The sequence below is a fragment of the Medicago sativa genome, chromosome 8 (assembly GCF_051527215.1).
Source record: "Medicago sativa cultivar Bolivia chromosome 8, Bolivia_mono, whole genome shotgun sequence".
NCBI classification, from domain to species: domain Eukaryota; kingdom Viridiplantae; phylum Streptophyta; class Magnoliopsida; order Fabales; family Fabaceae; genus Medicago; species Medicago sativa.
In genome coordinates, this window is record NC_140756.1 from 58676702 (window position 1) to 58697502 (window position 20801).

At 31.5% G+C, this 20801-nt stretch overlaps 2 protein-coding genes across 2 annotated transcripts; both read left to right on the top strand.

The window, feature by feature from the left end:
• Positions 1-730: 730 nt before the first annotated feature.
• On the top strand, positions 731-4465 carry LOC146899970 (uncharacterized). Its single transcript, XM_085734065.1, has 5 exons — positions 731-1041; positions 1396-1453; positions 2980-3206; positions 3344-3386; positions 3726-4465. Exons 1-5 carry the CDS (start codon positions 841-843, stop codon positions 4220-4222), a joined length of 1026 nt encoding a protein of 341 aa, XP_085590191.1. The 5' UTR covers positions 731-840; the 3' UTR covers positions 4223-4465.
• An 11674-nt stretch (positions 4466-16139) lies between these two features.
• LOC146899971 (putative uridine kinase C227.14) lies at positions 16140-17048 on the top strand. The gene has a single exon (XM_085733532.1). The coding sequence runs from the start codon at positions 16140-16142 to the stop codon at positions 17016-17018; it is 879 nt and encodes a 292-aa protein (XP_085589658.1). The 3' UTR covers positions 17019-17048.
• Positions 17049-20801: the final 3753 nt, after the last annotated feature.

The window sequence follows — 20801 nt, forward strand, 5'->3', positions numbered from 1 at the left end:
GTAACTGAGGTTTTAAACTCGAGCTCCACTACTTAGCAAAATTTGCTCTTTCATCCAATCCGGACCTTGTTGAAACATCATCTTGTATTTCGATGGTTGTGACTTTTCATTTATTGGCTGAATTAGTTTAATGAAATTGGTTTCATTAGAAAAAAAAATTACAAAACAATTCTTAATTATCTCTTTTCAATGACCAAAAACAATTACTATAATTTATTGTATAGTGAGTATTTGTTCGCTTATAGTCTCAAATTTCTATCCAATTAGATGACCTAATTGACTCCGACACACATATCAATGCATATGTTTTATCTTTGATATCTTCAATTATCTACTAAAAAAATTATGAAAGTTGAATATTTTAAAAATATTCATCGAGACGAATCTAACAATATCTTACGTGATATTATTTATCTTTGTGAATTAGTAGAAAAATATGGTCAATGTATGCAAAGTCAATAATGTATATTGTCAAATGAGTCATTTATCAAGGGACCGAGGAAGTAATAGTAATAATAATAATAATAATAATAATAATAATAATAATAATAATAATAATAATAATAATAATAATAATAATAATGATTGATGCATCACTTCTTCCCGGATAATACTTAAGTGACATAATGTCACGGTGACGTTAAATCTGAGCCACACAAAGGTTTGTGTTGTGTGGCTCAGATGTGTTGTATGGGTGCCATTAAATCTGAGCCACACAAAGGTGTGTGTTGTGTGGTCCAGATTTAATGTCACGGTGACATTATGTCACCAAAGTGCCACTTCTTCCCATAACAGTCGTTTCATTCTCTCTTGATAGCAGCACCCTCACCAACAACTGCTATGACTACTGGTCAGGAATCTCCTCTCGTTATCGGCCTGGACCGCCTCAAAGATTACGAGCTCGTTGATCACATTCTGAGAAAGAAGTGTCTTCTTGAAAATTGCGGTGAGAATCTGCCGGATAAAGGTACAAAACTTCGCGCTATAATCAAGTGTTATGAAGATGAAGTTCGTCGCCGGAAATTTAATCCTCGTCCGCAGGTTCTGTTCCTTCCTATTTCATTTGGGCATTGATTTAAGGCCTCGTTTGTTTTGGATTTTTTTTCAAAAAAATCTATTTTTTTTCTTTAAAAAAATCACTTTTTTTTTCATTTTTAAGTGTTTATTTAGGTTTTCATTTTTATAAAAAAATCTATTTTAGTCCTAAAATGAAAAGCTATTAATATTAACTTTTTTTAAAATCTATTTGTTTTCGACCTAGGAGGTAACACATGTACATGTTAAAACTCTTTTTTTCTAAATGGATTTTTATGGGTAGTAGACAAATAAAAATAACTTCAAATTGCATGTGTGTTTCTGAGTTTGATTGTTTATATTCATTTGTTTGTTGTATAGTTTTCCTTTGAGGATCAGAAGAAGAAGCCTGCACAGACCACTACCTCAAGTGATGTTGGTGAGTATCTGTTTTTTCATTGGAATATATGGATGTGATCAAACTTGGAAGTCACACTTGGTGCATTAATAGGCACCTAATGTTTATCTTTTTTTTTTTGGTTACATAATGTTTATCAAAACTTATAGATTTTTTCTTAAAAGTTTACAATAATACCAAAATTGTCCTTTTATAAAAAAATTCTTAAAACCTTAATTTCATTTATTGTCACTCCAATATTTCACTCTCTTTCACCCACAAATAATCATGAGTGTTCAATCAATCTCTATAGAAGATTGAAGAGTGAATCAAAACATCTTTCATCCATACTTGATTGCATATAAGTAAGTGATTTGATGGAAGGTTCATACTTTATATGTTATGCACCGTAGAGCGACGATTATTTGATGGTGGCGTTAAACGTTAATTTACATTGTTGAGGATAAGATTACGTAGAAACATTAAACAACGCTGAAGAAGTTGAAGCAAAAACTAACTTATAGTATGTACACTTAAGCTCAGTTTACATGACCTACATAAACTAAGTTTACGTGACCTACTTAAAATGAGTTTAAGTATGTACACTCAGACTCAGTTTATATGACCTACTTAAACTAAGTTTACATGACCTACTTAAACTGAGTTTAAGTATGTATGCTTAAACTCAATTTACATGACCTACTTAAATTGAGTTTTGGAAGAGGAAAGAAGGAAGAGGCGTTAGTTTTCTGGATGAATAGGTGAATTTGAAAATTAAATTTTATTCAAGGGCAATTTTGTCATTTTGGAGTGTAACCAAGAATATATTGTGTGTAATTAGAAAAATTCAAACTTATATGTTTTTATATTTTTTAATGACAACACTGTTGCTTTGCTGGCTGTCATATTTATTAGTATTTGTTTCTATCTTTTAGTCCTTAGTCCCTACTTCTTAAGACTTATTAGTGGGACTTGGTTAGTTTTCTCCACATTCCACGTTTCTGTTAGTGGAGTGACTTAGTTTATTTTCTTTCTTTGTAAGGCTGATATTTGCAATTGAATAAAATTAGAGAGCATTCCCCTTAATTTTTCTGTTCAACAATTTTGCTATCAAAGCTTCTCATAGGGCCTGGTGTTTTGGGATTTGAGAGTTGAGAAACTGAAGTTTTCTTAGTGAGAGTTAGAAGTCCAATAAGAGTGAAACACTGTGAGACTCGCTGTGAGAGAAACACCAAAGGTTTGTTAAAGGAACGACAATGGCAGCAGAGAATAGCAATTTCGTCCAACCTACCATACCTAGATTTGATGGTCATTATGATCATTGGTCTATGTTGATGGAAAAGCGCTTGAGATCGAAAGAGTATTGGAGCTTGGTGGAAAGCGGGATTCCAAAAGTAGTCGCGGGAGTTAAACCAATTGCGCTTGGCTTGCTTCTCTTTCCTCCTTGGCATTTGGTTTGCAAAAATTGTGGAGTATTTGTTCACTTTCTTTTATTTCTCAGATTTCTATCACACATAATAATCATCACTTCTTCCCATAACAGTAACCGTTTCATTCTCTCTTGATAGGAACACCCTCATCGACAACTGCTATGACTTCCAATCAGGAGTCTCCCTTCTTTATCGACGGCCTCGACTGCCTCAAAGATTATGAGCTCAAGGAACACATTCTGAGAAAGAAGATGCTTCTTGTAAGGTCCGGTAAATACTTGCCGGACAGAGGTGCCAAACTTCGGTCAATGATTAAATGCTATGAACAAGAGTTTAATAAACGGAAAATCAACCCTCGTCCCCAGGTTCTGCTCCAATTTGGGCATTGATTTAAATTATAATTTTGTTTTTTGGCTCCATTTGGGCATTGATTTAAATGGTATAGTTTGATTGCTTATGTTTATTCTGTTTGTTTGTTGTATCGTTTTTCTTTGAGGAACAGAAGAAGAAGAAGTTTGCACAGACCACTACCTCAAGTGCTGTTGGTGAGTGTCTCTTTTTTTCATTGGAATATATATGGATGTGATGAAACTTGGAAGTCTCACTTGGTGCTTAAATAGGCACCTAATATTCTATCAAAACTTATATGTTTTTTACTTGGAAGTCACACTTGGTGCTTTTAGGATAGTTTATTCATGATTTGGTATATTGGTTCAGAAAACTCTATATATTAGTGTTTTCTTTGATAAAAAAAGGAATAATATGGTAATGGAATTTTGTTCGGCAAGATGGCACTTTAACAAGTTTAATGAGTTCATTCTCAGTAAAGATGAAATTTTTTAGTCATTACTTGCTAGATTATGAATCTCAACCTGCGATTGCAGGTGATGCATGTGATGATGCCGAATCAAATAACAACAGAGTTGTTTTCGAGACAAAAGAAGACCCTGCTACAAATCCAGTTCATAAGGCTTCTTCTTCAAATCCTATGCAGTCCATCCCTGCTCAAATTGCTGATCTTCGCACACACATTGATGAGCAGTTTCTGAATTTGAGGCAATACCTTGGCATGGTCTCTTCAAAAACTGTGCAGTCCATCCCTGCCCAAATCGCTGATCTTCGCACACACATTGACGATCAGTTTCTGAGCTTGAGGCAACGCGTTGGTAAGGCTTCTTCTTCAAATACTATGCAGTCCATCCCTGCCCAAATCGCTGATCTTCGCACACACATTGATGACCAGTTTCTGAACGTGAGGCAACACATTAGCATGGTTTCTTCAAATACTGTGCAGTCCATCCCTGCCCAAATCGCCGATCTTCGCACACACATTGACGATCAGTTTCTGAGCTTGAGGCAACACATTGGCACTCACTTTTAACATTTAGAGTTGAGATATTGGCTCTAGAATTTTTTCTCCAGTTAATTTCAAATCGTTAGGATTTTAATTTCTCTTTCAGTATATAACTTATTCTTGTTGGACTTTTTTGATGTTTAATCCTGGTTGTAATTTTACTTCTGTTGAATGTGGATGGCAACAGTTCTGTATTAAACAAGAATTAGAGTGCAACAATCTGATATGCAATTAGAAATTACATGCAATTCATGCAAATTAAAATTGGAACTACTTTCGTTCACGTAAATCTATATAGATTCATGCAATTGATGTGCTGAATACAAGTGATTAGATGCATGTTCAAGTAAAATTGATATGTTTCTTAACAAAAGTGAAGAAAGTGTATCAGATTGTCAATAACCAACGTAAAATATTCTCAAATCTTCATGAAATAGATAGACAGTGTGATTTATGTCGCATGGCCACATGAAAGCAGGCTGGTTGGAGAAAAGGGTGGGGACAAGGACACTTCAGTTTTTAGTCAGTTGTAGATAGAAAATGTGATTTCTATAAATGAGGTAGTCATGGTAGTAGACTAGATTTTAGAAGGGTCAGAGAAGATCCCAACATTAAAGTTTGTGGAGAAACAGAAACCCTTAATAATCAATTGCAATTATCTATTTTATTCCATTCTCAATTTTAGGAACCCTTACATTGGTGCTTTCATTATCGTTCTCATCATCTCTCAGACCATGGAGATATTATTGTTTGATGGACATTATGATGCTTATTTTTGGGTGCTCTGTGTTGATAAATACTAGAAGGGGCAGGGGATAACAGAGAAGGAGAAGATGGCGCTTGCTGCAACGGCAATTAGTGGATCTGCTCTTAAATGGTGGAATTGGTGGTCACCTCGTCATCCCGGGGAACGTGTTCACTATTGCACTTCTATGGTGTTTTAAGCCTGAAGATCGCTGCAACTTGCCGATAGTTGATGACGAAGAAGAACCTGGTCAAGAATCATCACCATTGATGGAGCTTGATAAACGATGTTCTCAAAGCTTGGGACTTGTTTCTTTTGTCCACGAACGAGATGGAAGTGCCTCCTATGAAGGCTGTCAATGGCGGAAATGTTTATCTACCAGACGCAACATCAACAAGAGATGAGCTTATTGAGAATCCAAAATCGTTGGTTGCAAAACTGTAATAGTTAACGACGATAATCCCTCTCCAAGAGAATTTTCGTTTTCCTTCTTTTGATTCCCTTCTGATTAAAGATTGCCTACTTTCACGCCATCTTGCTCCCTTCGATGGCACTGATTCATTGGAGGATGAACTGTTTGTTGCTTCGATTACTCCGTCCTCATCAGTGAACATAAATATAAATAAGACAACCATCTCCGCAATGCTGCCACTCCACTTCGTTTCTCTTTTCGACCCTGGGGAATCATCTCGTGACATCATCGCTGCTGCTGGAACCACTAGATTGGACCCATGACGCCGTGGGAAGCTCTCCACCTCTGGAGCCGCCGGATTGCAAGTAGCGATGGATCTGTTTATTGCAGTATGTTATCCTCTTAAACCCACCTGTGTTTTGGGAAATAGTGTCTTTGTTCTTGAATTGAATTCCAAATTTTGCAAGATTGGGACTGCATGGCAGGTATTTGCGGGTGTTCAAATTCCTTGTTCTGTATGTGTAAAACAACTGGTAGGTTGAATGAGAAAGAATTTCTATCCTATGATGCTTTGTCAAATAGATTAGGAACTCCAATAATGGATCCTGCTTTGACTCAAAGGTTTAGAGCAATAATTTCTTTCGGTTAGAGCTACATGGATATCCCTCATGATTTTTCTCGGTGCAATGTGGTTTGCAGAGATCGAATATGTGATCATTGTTATGAAAGCTATTGGATAGGTCCTAAAATCATGCAAGAAATGACAGAGATAATTCTTAGTCTACAAGGAGATATCTCTCCCACTTCCACGAAAAGATTTCCATATGTTAGTGGCATGACAAAAGCAAAAGATTGTGCTAATCATTTTGTTAAAGATGGTGCTACACCCAAGGGGATAAATGAGATCAATGTGATTGCGTGGCATGCATTATTGAGCACTCACAAGTATCCATATTCCAATATTAGAGAGGTCTCTACAGTGATGATTTTGAACTATTGTTGGAATGGTATCAAAATATATGCAAATGGTGATCTATGGCTTACTCAAGAATACCTTGGAAGTTTGAGAGATTTTTCATCTCAGGTTGGCAGCCTATTAACATAACGACACCACCGCCTAAGCCGAATTTTTTATCTTAACCTTATTAAGAAGCTTTTTCAATGTCTCAATAATGAAAACAAGTCAAAAATTGAACGTTGTAATTGGCCTATGACATTTGTTGTTGCACAGCTTGGGAAGTGCAATTTGATAAGAAAATGGATGTTTCAGTTCCAGAATGTGGTGGTTAAAATGCAATCAATGTTTGTGGCATTGGTCTATGCATTAGGTGGTAATGAAAATTATGCTACTCATACAAGTGATTATACTTTGATGATTGATACTAATTTCAATCACGTGACAAATTTGGGTGGTGTTTGCTAAAAGGTTGGAATAAGATTAAGAAAACATTCTTTTCTTTTTTTAAGAAAAACTTTACCTATGTTTGCTGCACACATAGAACAAAGTTGTTAGTCCTCGTGAGCTTAGCTCAGTTGGTATGGACAATGCATAATATATACAAGGTATAGGGTTCGAACCCGGCCACCACCAAAAAAAAAGAACAAAGTTGTTAATGGAATGTAAATCGCAAATATAGAAAGAGAAAACCGATGAAACAAATATGGAAATGAAATTGCAAAAAGATATACTACATGATACTCTTAAGTGGTTCACATGATATTTTAAATGAACAAATATAAGCCTTTTGATCAAATGAAATTAACGGTTAAGATTTGGTGTCAACGAATCCGTTGACACCTGTTGTCAACGGATCCGTGACATAGATGACAATACCTCTAATTTATGTCTTGCGAGAACTCACTAGCAGTAACTATCATAATCATCATAATTCATAAACAATTAATTTTTATCATCTTAACATGTATCATATAAATGATCATCTCGACTATATCAATTCTTGATATTATTTTCTCAATTTCACTACTTCAAGAGCAGATTTGAGCGGCAAAAATAGTTTTTTTTTCGTCCAACTTATACTTAGATCAAATAGATCTTATATATTTCAATTGTGAACAAAGATCTAGTTCTTCAAGAACTCAACCACAAACCCCTTTCAACAATGATGAAGGAAAATCACTATTTTTTTTATCCTTCACGAAACCTTGATGTTAGATTATTAGTTCTTCTAGAACTATATCTCAAATTTTCATAAACAATGATTAAAAAAATCACTCTTTGAGCAATCCTTCAAGGATGCTTTAATAATAAAAAAAAAAAAAAAAGTTCTTCAAGAACTATATCATAAAAGATCTCCATTTTTTGAGAAATCCTTCGGAGATCCTTGATGTTAATAAAAATAGTTCTTCAGAAACTATATTACACATGATGATCAAGAACAATTCGTTCTTTCCACAATGGAAAGTACACATTTCACTTGCTAACGTAAAACTTTGCTAATATTTTAGTATTAATCTATCTTCATTCTTTTTTTCTTTCTACCCACATGAACTGACAAAAGTCTTTCTTCTATCTTCAAAAAATTACTCATGGAACAAAACAAACTTAATTATGAGTAACGGAAAAAAATTGTAACTTGACCATGATCATACTAAGGGAGTATAATGTATATGGGAAACATCGGGGAAGAATTAACTACAAATATTAATATGCTTATAAAATTCTCCCATGAAGTAGAGCATGAAGTCATTCATCTAAGAGTTATCTAAAAAATTTTTAGATTATGCAATTTTAACTAGTTTTTTAAATAGAAAGGAAAAGACACATGACCGAAAATTGTTGAAGTACTTAAGATTAAAAGCACACTTACAAAACCATCATACATTCAAACTGTTTCTTTAGCTTCTTCAACATCTTTTATGCTAAAAGGTGTGAATCAATTGCTCTTATTTATGACCGGATCATACTCAACCTATGTAATTCAATCACACAAACACAAAAATAAAAACTATGCAAAAGAACATGATATCATGATCATATGAATTAGATTAATTAGTGCAAAGATAATGAAAAGAAGAAAATTTATAGGAATATAGCTTCCAAGATAATTAAGTCATTTCTCTGGTAGAGTTTTATGTTGATAACGTGTTATGAAATTAATTAAAAGTATTGTCAAATGTTGTATTGTATAGAAGAGTAGAGATAAATGAATAAAAGGAGAATAAGAGAATATATTGTATTACTTCACAAGTGTGTCTTTACATTGCAATATAGATCCTATTTATAGAACACAAATAGGTGAATGAATGTTCACATTACAATCCACTTACTGGTGAGAGTTAAAATTATGTGGAAAGTTAATGGACGGACATCTTTTAATTGATATATTCATAATATCTATTTATTTATTTCAATTTCTACTCTCATACATTGATTTTTTTATAGACATATAAATGTTACTATTTTTTATATGAAAAAAAAAAACATAACTACTAATATTTACCGGTGTATTTATCCGGCGTTGTCCGGGTTAGATATATTCTTGAAGACAACAAAAATTTATGTATGGTATTCGCAACTAAAATTTATCACGGATCGGTACGAGACGAATATCTTAATAGGTACACACGAATAGAATAAAATAAACCATATTATAAATACTCGTAAGTTAATAGATGCACAGACAAATAAAATTAACTGGATTTAGTAAAAATATTAACACATATAGAATAAAATTAACTTTTTTTTGATGTTTCCGGACTCGCATAAATCCGTACCCGTTATTAAATTAAAAAAACTATACAATTGTTGTGTTACTTGAAAAATAACCGTCTCTTCATGAAATCAAATGTAACTGGATTTCCAAATTAATGTTTTTTGTTTGATTAGTAATTTTTGAATTTCTGGTTTGGAGTTGTTTAACTTCAGGAATAACTTCGTTAATTATTAGTTTTGAATTATTATAGGGTGTGTTTGATACTCCAATTTTTCCTTAAAGTCCAAAATATAAAAAAAATTAAACATTTGCAAACAATTTTTAATATACACAATAAACTTTAAATTGAAATATGTAAGAATTTGTTAAGAAAAATACCTCGATATAACTTAAACTCAGCCAATTGATATATCAAAATAATTAGTACATCTGAATTTTCAAACATAAATCCAATAAGTTGATTTGCATATTCTTCTCATAGTGTTCACCTGAGTTTCTCTCCTCATATGCAAATAAATTAAATTATAAATCACATAAGTTTATCAATGTGAAACAAAAACATTAAATAATATTTTCTCAAGATCATCCAACTCGAGAGGCATATAATTGATAGATTGGACACCACTTTTGTATTTTGTGAGTTCTCCCTTTGCAGATAATACTCCAATAATATCTTAAAAAAATGAAATATGAAGTTAATGTCCAATGCAATAAAAAAACTATAACAAAAAATAGGCAATAGATATATAAATTAAATCCTTAAAAAAAATATCAATTATGAGTGAATCTTCATTCTTAGCTTTAAAAATTTCATCATAAGATGTGAATTTTATTGCATAAAAAGTAACAATTAAATCATCAACTGGGTCCACAGTGGTCTTACCCTTAAAAAAATAGTTTATAGTCATGACAAGTTGGTTTAAATTCACAGTTGTTCTTAGAAACAGAGATATTTGTTATCTCGTAACACATTCCCTCAACCAGCATAAATTGATATTCTGTCACTTTGTCACTCCACACAATGCATTAAATTTTGCTCCCTTAGAATATTAGAAACAACAAAAATCAACAAAAATTGTGAACAACTATGCATACAAATTTTGTAAAAACAATAATAAAACATAACAATTAAAAATCGTAAAGATTAATTATCATATAAAATAATTTTGAATAATGTAAAATCATGTTAGTTTGTAAAAGTTAACAAAGAAAAAGAACTGATGAATACTTTTTCTTTCATGAAAACCATATCGATTAAATCAACTTGGTCTCGATCTTTGAAATTTAGCATTCTTAATATTCAAATGATCCTAATCTTAAATCTCCATACTTTGTATTTATTATTGATGGTTAAGCTAGAAAATAAAAATAAAAATTAGAGTGATGGAATTTATTGGTTAGTTAGGAATCAAAATTGAATGAAGTTATTGTAAGTGTGTCTGTGTGTGTGTGTGTGTGTAAACATCATTAGAAGTTTTTAAGATGTTGTTTGAAAAGTTGCCTTCAAAAATAAAAATAACAAAAAGATGAAAACATGTTGTATTAAAAAGTGGCATTAGAAAGTGGTTGATATATATATATAAAAATCAAAATATAAGTAAAAAAATAACAAAAGAATTGGTGTTTGCAAAACCTCAATAAGAAAAAAGGGGGAGTGGTTATGGTGCATAAGGAAATCCTTATGCACCATGCATAAATCCAGCTGCAAGCCCAATACCTCTCCTCTCTAGGCCCGTTTGCTTTATTTGTTTTTTTTACACCTTCACTGTTCACACACTGCACCCCCTTAAAGAATATGGAATTTTATTTTGGTCAAAACCTCCCTTGTTTTTTTTTCCACTTCATGTTTCCAGATTTTTTTCTTCCACAAGTTTCCAGATTTTTTTTTCCACTTCATGTTCCCTCGTAAATGATACGGTGCCGTTTTAACTCTAGATGCAATTCCATTTCATTGGATTTAGTTTAGATCATTTTTCTCCACTCCAAAAAATGTTCCCATCGAATTAAAGAATTGTTTTTTCACAATAATGTCAGATTAGTGACTTCATGATTAGCAAACTTGAATTTTTCATTGAAATGGGTGTTTTACAATAATAAACGGAAGCTTTTCACCGTTTTTGCCAATTCTCAAGAAAGAAAAAAGCTTCGGTAATTTTGTCAGTGACGATGTTATGAAAAAAAGAGTAAAACAACTTCAACAAAGATGTTATACACTGAAATTATTACTGAAACCAAAATAATTGTCTAATGGTTTTGTAATAAAACAAAAGACCAAATGTAATAAACATTTAAACCATTGTTCACTAACTTCAGGGTATGGATTACTGAAACCATAAGTATGGTTTAATGGTTTTGATAGTCTTGTATGTGAAACCAAAATAATTGTGTAATGGTTTTTAATGAAACCATTTTGTTGTGGAAATGGTTTCTGTGAGTTGTATTCCAAAACCATTAGATATACTTAATGGTTTCCAGCAAGTGAAAAAACTAAGGACCTAGAACCATTGCCATCATTCAGTTATGTGAGTTGTACTCCAAAACCATTTTGCTGTGAAAATGGTTTATGTGAGTTGTACTCCAAAACCATTAGATGTACTTAATGATTTTCTTTGAAAATAACACTCATCACGCAAATAATTTTTCAGATAAACTCAAAACCTAACACGAATCCATTCACAATAACACTCATCACGCAAATAATTTTCCAGATTCATATAGCAACAACATCCAAACTGTTTTCAGTCTCAAACACACGAAATCATAGCAAAATCAAACTCAAACAGCAAGCATCTCAATCGAAAATCACCATACAGTCCTGAGACCGGAACGAAATCAGAGCCAAGAAGAGGTGAATCCGAAACCAGTTCGAAGAAGAAGAAGTAGGTTCGGTTCCATTTCTCCATTAATTTACTTCGTAACTTTGCTTTCTCTTTGCTTATTTTCAAAAAAATTTGAATCCAAAGTTGAAGATCTAGGCTTGTACGAGTTTTATTTTGAAAATTAAGGTCGGATCCTTGAAGAGGGTGAGAATACGATTTTAATGATGTAAAAATATTATGAATCGGAGCTCACCGGAATTTGGAAGTGTCGCCGGAGCTATGAAGTTTCCGGCGAACTTCGAAGTTTTCGGCGAGTCCTTTGAAGTTTCCGGCGAGTCCTTTGAAGTTTTCGGCGGTTGTTTTTTTGAAGAAGATGAATGGAAAGGGAGAAGAGAGAGGGAACCGTTCTCTAAAGAAAGAGAAACGTAAGAGTTTGTGAGTGTTATCTTCAACTTTTTTTTGTTTATATACCTCCCTTATTTCATTTAATCCTGTGTGCTCCTCTCTTCCTTTTTACGATGCACTAGCAAATCATGATCGTTAAAGAAATCTGATGGCTGTGAAGTCCTTATGCATGGTGCATAAGGAAATGGCTTATGCACCATAACTTATGCCGAAAAAAGGTTAGATCAAATGGCTGAAGTTATGGTGCATAAGGCATTTCCTTATGCACCATGCATAAAGACACTACAACCGTCAGATTTGTTTAATGATCCAAGCCTGAAGACGCATGGTATAACCATGAAACTGCGCGCATGGAATAAAATATTCACTACTGGTCTACGCTTATCGCATTCATTCAATTCCAAAAATCTACGCTTATCGCATTTTCCTTAATACACACTACACTACCATTTCATAACCCAATTTCTTCATTTTCTTCAATTTTTTGCTATAACAACATATACAAATAAGTGGAAATCAGTGTTGATAAAGTTAGTTGATAATAATGGAGATCAAAGCTGGTTTGTCAGCACTCGTTACTGGTGGTGCCTCTGGAATCGGTAACACACTAATCATCACATCTTCTTCCTTTTCACTTTTCAATATTCCAACAACCTTGGATGTATATCAAATTCATTCAATTATTCAACAGGTAAAGGTCTTGTGCTAGCTCTTGCTGAGAAAGGTGTATTTATCACAATTGTTGATTTCTCTGAACAAAAAGGAACAGAAACCGCAGCTCTTGTTTAGAAAATTAACACCAAGTTTCATCCTAATTTACAACATCCATCTTTAACACCAAGTAGTAGCTCTTGTTCAGAAAATCAAGTTCAAGCTCTTTGTCCTCTTTCTCTCTCTCTCTCTCTCTCTCCCAAATGAACAAAACCAAAAAGAATAAAATATTGTTAGTAGGTAAGTATTTTCACCACCCAACTTTAATAATTCCATTTCAAAATATATTGATACTAATAATGAAATGGTTCAAAACTTCAAAAAAAAAAATTGAGTTGTTTTAGAAGAAAAAACTTATTTACATAAGAATTGGAAAGAGAAAGAAAAAAGTGTTTGTGCAGTGATTCTGACGTTTTTAGACTGTGATTGGTGACTGTCATTTAAACCATTAGACAATTATTTTGGTAGGGATAGAAGACTATCAAAACCATTAAACCATAACTATGATTTCCGTAATAATGTTGGTTTCACCTGCTCGAAACCATTAAGTACATCTAATGATTTTGGAGTACAACTCACAGAAACCATTTCCACAACAAAATGGTTTCGGCATAGATTGGGATTTAATTCGTAACATTAAACCATATCAAAACCATTAAACCATACTTATGGTTTCAGTAATAATTTTAGTGTATAACATCTTTTTTTTTTTTTTGATAGAAGTGTATAACATCTTAATCATTATTTAAAACCATGTACCAATAATAATTTCATTAAAAACCATTACACAATTATTTTGGTTTCACATACAAGACTATCAAAACCATTAGACCATACTTATGGTTTCAGTAATCCATAACATGAATTTAGTGAATAATAGTTTAAATGTTTATTACCTTTGGTCTTTTGTTTTATTACTAGAGCAATACCATAAGAAATTATGTCTACCTTTGCAATCATATGACTATGAAGATGTGCATCCAGTAATTGAAAAAAATAATACTCCAGAATCACACCTTCTGATTGTTCACATTCCTGATGGTTTGTTTGATTTAACATTATATTATCCACTTTTTTTAATATTATATTATTCACTCTTATTCAAATGTTCTTGTGTTTATTTATTTTTTGGTTGAATAAATTATATTCCTAAGTTTCTTTCTTTTTCCTTTCTTTATAAAGGTTCTTAAGTTTCTATTATACTTTCAATCAAAAAATTAAAATAAAAAATTCTTTGATACCCTCCATTGCTTATCAGAATTTTTATTCAAAGACTTTTACCTATTCAACTTTAAATTACATAGCATCTAAAATTTAGTTTAGAAGTAAACTTATGTTCAGTATTGCAAAATTTACTTTATGCTGAAATTTGTAATTAATTGTTTGAGTTCTTAAAGCACTTTTATAACACAATATCACTTTTGATGTTTTACCAACGTTTTAAAAAACCGAACTAGATATCAAACCAGCGATACATATAACTCTGAGTGTACGTTCACTCTTATTCAAACCTGCACTATAATAGTAAAACAAAAAAGTTCATTAGTATCAAGCTGAAAACTAAAATCCTAGAATGAAAGTATGACCAGAGTTCACAAGTTCATTCATTATATTACCCAAAAATAAAGGAGTGCAACAAGATTCATACAACTAATCATTATATTTTACAGTGTAGTAAAATTGAAATTGTGTTCATGACAGTTTTGATCAGATTCCTAAGGTTGAAAAATACAGGACATATGTCAAATAGAGTATGTTGTTTTGCTCTAGGTGTAGAAAGCAATTTTCTATGGTGGAGAAAGCAATTTCGTTTGGGCTGGTGTTAATGGGCCGGACCCATGCAGGGCTTATACATGGTGCATAAGTTTGGCTTATGCATGATAACCACACCCAGATCAAATTAAATAAGGTTTTTGTTTCGGATTGTGCTCAAAATATATGAATATGTAATTACAAAAATAATTCATTTTATTTTTATTTTTTTAATGAAAAATCTCATTTATTTATAGTTAACATTTACATTAGAATATGCTGCTAAAAGATAATATAATAACTAACCGAAACCTTTTTTTCTTCAAAGAAAAACTAATTGAATAATACAATACTAAAAGATTACATGTTAACTAATTGACTTCTTTTCCTAAAAAAAAAGTGAAATATTTAATGGATATGAATGAAGGGTATTGTATGTAGTTTGTTGAGATATTTCTGTTACATAAAATTTCCTAAAAAAAAAGTGAAATATTTAATGGATATGAATGAAGGGTATTGTATGTAGTTTGTTGAGATATTTCTGTTACATAAAATTTCCTAAAAAAAAAAGTGAAATATTTAATGGATACGAATGAAGGGTATTTTTGTTGAGATATTTCTGTTTCATAAAATATTAGTAAATCAAACAAAAAGTTAAGTAAATATTTAATAGATAAGATCAAAAGTTTGTTGAGATATTTATGTCAAATAAAATATTGGCTTTTTTAAGGAAAATAAATTATTGGTTTTAAAAAATAGAAAAATAATAAAAATATTGAGAATAAATGTGGAAGTGACATGTGACATAAAAAACCTTACTTTATATATTAGCGAAAAGACGGGCACGTCTTTCCGCTCTTTTTATTGCTTTAACGTTTGAAAATTATTAATGGTGATTTTTATGAAATTTTGATTTAAATTAAAACTAAAAACATAAATGTTTGTTGCTTTCAAGTTATAACAAACAAAGCTAATCATGCTTATTTATTTCAATGACACCAACAATATAACAAAAAAAAAATCTAAATTCTTTTTTTTTAATGACATCAATAATTATCTTTATTATTCTTATTTTTTTGAAAGAATAATTATCTTTATTATAGAAAAGGTTGTTTAAAGGTATAATTTGGATAATGAAAAAGTAAGTATAAATATAGTTATCTAGTTTGTTACATTTTTTAAATGATAAAGGAAAAAAAACAAAAATATATATATTCATATCGTGTTTGTTATATTTTTTTTAATATTTAAATTTATTATTATCTATTTGTTATATGTGTTATTTGTATATTGAGAGTATTTTCGGGAAAGAAAAAATCCGGCGCAAAAGAGTTGGGGTTGTGTGTTTATACATATTATAGAATAGATACTATTGATTTGTCCAGAAGTAATAATTGAATTGAAGCTTCATTATTTGATTGAGCAAATGGAAGTAACCTTCTCATCAACGACGGCAAAATTTCCTTCCTTGCCGATAACAAAGTCAATCACTCGCGATCGGAATTCGTGTTCAATCTCCATCGGGCGGCGTAACAAATTTGTTCAATTCTCATTTTCTTCAACACGCTTTGGCACTAACAAGAGTAATCTCTTCAAGGTTTTATCTGCTGAAAAGGATCATGTTCAAGTTATAGAGAGAAGTGGTGTTGATGAGATATATGATACATTGGTTAAACGAATTCTGCCTCCAGCGTCAGTGTCGTTAAACCCTAATTATAAAATTTTTGTTGGCCTGGCTGGTCCACCTGGTGCTGGAAAAAGCACCATAGCGCATGAAGTAGCCAGACGCATAAACAAGCTTCAACCTCTTGATGTCGCTATTGTGATTCCTATGGATGGTTTTCATCTTTATCGTTCTGAACTAAATGCTATGAAGAATCCTGAGGAAGCACATGCCAGAAGGGGAGCTCCATGGACATTCAATCCCACGCGCCTGCTTACCTGTCTCAAGAATCTGAGAGTCCATGGATCAGTTTATGCACCACCATTTGACCATGGTGTTGGAGATCCAGTGGAAGATGATATCTTTGTGAACCTTGAGCACAAAATCATTATTGTAGAAGGCAACTATTTGCTCTTGGAAGATGGGGTATGGAAGGAGATTTCATCTTTGTTTGATGAGAAATGGTTTATTGATATTGATATTGATAAAGCAATGCAGCGAGTTTTGAAGAGGCATATCTCTACTGGCAAGCCTCCAGAGATTGCTAAGCAGCGGATAGAGAACAACGACGGACTCAATGCAGAACTTATAATGAAGTCCAAGAAAAATGCTGATATAATAATCAAGTCGGTTGATTTATGAGGAATCTGTTTTTGCTAAGTCAAGCCTAAATGTCCAAGGGAAGTAAGTATTATAACCTATGAAGCATAGGTACTCCTTGGATTAGGCGTGTCTCTGGATACGTGTTGTGTCCGACACCAACACTTGTAATTGCACTGAATTATGTGATTTTTTTCATATTATTAGTTGTGTTAGTGTCTGTGTCCTGTCTGGTGTTCATGTCCGTATTCGTGCTTCATAGATTATAACTTTATAAGGATGTATGTAATAAAGGCTGTGATTAGTTCACATCCTAAAATTGTTATGCAGCTTTTAGAGTAAGCAAATAATTTTGGAGATATTCTTCCATGGTCACAAGACCAAATCAATAATGTTTGGACACACACATATAAAAATTCTCCTCAAAATATTCAATAATCTTTTTTTATCAATTTCCTCTTTATTATTAAAAAAATACATTTTTATGTGTGTGTGACCAAACACTATTTCCTTGATCCTGTAACCATATTAGAATTTCTCATAATTTTGGCAATGGATCCAAGCACCATATGAATGCTACTTTGGATTGTGAGTGCAAACATGTTAATATAATATGTGCTTTGCAGCTAGTTAACTAAAAAAAAAAAAAAAGTAATCATTGAATAATATTTGAATGAAGGTAAGTGTCTCGTTCCACTCATCTTGTATATATATACGCCTAACTCATTGAATATAGGAATAAGTTTTTTTATTCTAAATTTATTAGAAAAGAAAATATATATTTTTTGGATACAGAAAAGCAAAATTACATCTTGTATATATATACGCCTAACTCATTGAATATAGGAATAAGTTTTTTTATTCTAAATTTATTAGAAAAGAAAATATATATTTTTTGGATACAGAAAAGCAAAATTACAAAAGATTATTCGTAAACCTTCAAAAAAAAAAACAAGAGAGTATTCGTAAAAATAAAGTACATGAGAGTAATTTTTAGAAATTTTAAGCTTCAGGATAGTTTAATTAATAATTTTCCATTTTAGAAGGAAAAAAATTTGAAAAATAACTTTGAATGAAAAACAATATAATTTAAATTTTCGTAAATTACTATTATTATTAAATTTTTGAGAGGATTATTATTATTATTATTATTATTATTATTATTATTATTATTATTATTATTATTATTATTATTATTATTATTATTATTATTATTATTATTAGTAGTAGTAGTAGTAGTATGGGTTAAATATGTTTTTGGTCCCTATAAATACGTCAACTTTTCGTTTTAGTCCCTCTAAAATTTTCCTTCAACTTTTGGTCCCTATAAAATTTTCAATCACTACTTTTGGTCCCTATTTTCAACTTAATTTATGCATTTTTTAATGAAATTGTGCAGAAATGTGTAAGATATTCTAAAACAATTTCCTGAAAAAAATTAGAATTTTTTAACAAAACACAAATTAAATATGAATTTTTAACCGTAAAAAATATAAAAATTCATATTAAATTCATGTTTTGTTAAAAAAATTTAAATTTTTTTTGGAGTGATTCTTATAATATTTTAAATTTTTCTGGAAAATTTTATTAAAAAATATGAATTCTACATATGAGTTTACTTTAAAAGAGGGACCAAAAGTGAAGATTGAAAATTTTATAGGGACTAAAAGTTGAAGGAAAATTTTAGAGGGACTAAAACGAAAAGTTGACATATTTATAGGGACCAAAAACATATTTAACCCTAGTATTATCATTATTATTACGTAGTGAAAAGACGTGTCCGTCTTTCCGCTATTTTTATTGCGCTAACATTTAAAAATTATTAACGGTGTAAAAACTAAAAATATAAATGTTCAGGTTATAACAAATCAAATTAATCATTAATTATTAACGGTGAAAAAACTAAAAATATAAATGTTCAGGCTATAACAAATCAAATTAATCATGATTATTTGTTTAAATGACACCAACAATATAATAAAAAAATATATAATCTATTTTTTTTAATGACACCAACAACAATCTTTATTATAATTGGCATAATGAAAAAGTAAGTATAAATATACTCATCTAATTCATTACACTTTTTAAATGATAAAGGAAAATATATATATATATATATATATATATATATATATATATATATTTATGTGTTTGTTACATTTTTTTGATATTTAAATTTATTCTTATCTATTTGTTACATGCGTTATTTGTATTAAAAATTGAGAATATTTTTGGAAGGAAAAATTCAGCTCAAATGTGCTGAAAGGGGTAATTTTCTTTATATATAGTATAGATTATTATTATTATTATTATTATTGCTCACTCCCATGTGTTATGATAATAATACCCCAACATGACTTATGTCATGTTCGATACAACCAACGTGACTTAACTCACGTAGGTTATAGGTCAGCGTGAGTTAAGTCACTCTCTGCCTCTGTCATTTGGCAGAACAACATAATTGCATATTTTCCCTATTTTCCTTCATTCTGCCATACATTCATTCATTCATTTACATCCCTTTTTCATCCATTCATTCAAAGTTAAAAAAAATACGCAAATTCAATCAAAATTAAACCAAAAGACAAATGAAAATGTCATAAAAAAAATGCAAAGGCGCAAGTGTAAATATATTACATCAAAATCTGCCAAAATGTCATAAAAACATCTAAAGATATACAAATGTGAGGAAAACACACAAAAAAAAATGCCTACTTCTATGGACTATGACTCCTAGTCCTTCTCTGGGGTACCAGCTCCTCCTGCAAAATGCTATACTACGATTGGATGCCCTGCAACACATCGGTAAAGACATGAGATGAAAACACATCAGGAAGCCCCATTGCACTATCAACGTTGGCTCCGATGTTCGAAATAATCTGAAGTGGGTCAGAAACCTGTCTAGCCTACTGATGCTCAACAATAACCTCCTCGTAAGGAGGGACATCAGTGAGTTTCTTTTTCGATAATTTGTCTTTGATTTTATGAATAAAGCGTGAATGATTGAATGAATGATGAGATGTATCATTGAATAAAGTAGGTAAAAACATCATAAAAGTTGAGGATTATGCCAAACTGTGAAGTTTGGCTTCAAGTGCAACTAGCCCCAATGACAATTAACTATCGTTGATGGAACGATAATTAACTTTAAGGTCAAACTACAATTAACTATCGTTAAAAATATTTTTGTTTTTTTCGTAGTGGTTGGGAGAAAAAATGGAAGCGAATGAATAGTTTTCCAAACCTAAAACAAGTTTGGGCCTTAATCTTTATTTTATTGTTGTGACACCAAATGATTTATTTTATTTTGGTGCAAACAAGTTTACCGCTGAAAAGCTATAGGGAGCTATAACACCACATTCTATGTGGGTTCGATCTCTTTATACTATTACTTGGACAGTATACACTTGCACTTAAAAACCACCTGAAATACATAATGTTTTCAGGAGTACCACATACATGGTTCTCTACTTTGAGGGGTGCCATGCTTTCCGCTTTGTCTGAACGGGGCCCGAGGAGACTAACAACTTCCATATGTCTTTTAGGGAGATAAATGTCACACTAGATGATGCAGTTTGTCTTCAACATATCCCAAATGAAGGAAAAATGATGACTCACGAGGAAAAGATGTCTTAGGTGACGAGTGTCCAACTAATGACCGAGTTGCTTGGTGTTGCTGAGCATTTTGCGATTGATGAGTATGATAACTAGTTTGGTGCTTTTATAAATATTGTCTTTCTTATGAGAATACCTTAGTATGGAAACTCAGTTGGAGAATGAAACTAAAGGCAATGGTGCGTGAGGACTTTCTTGCTCTTTATG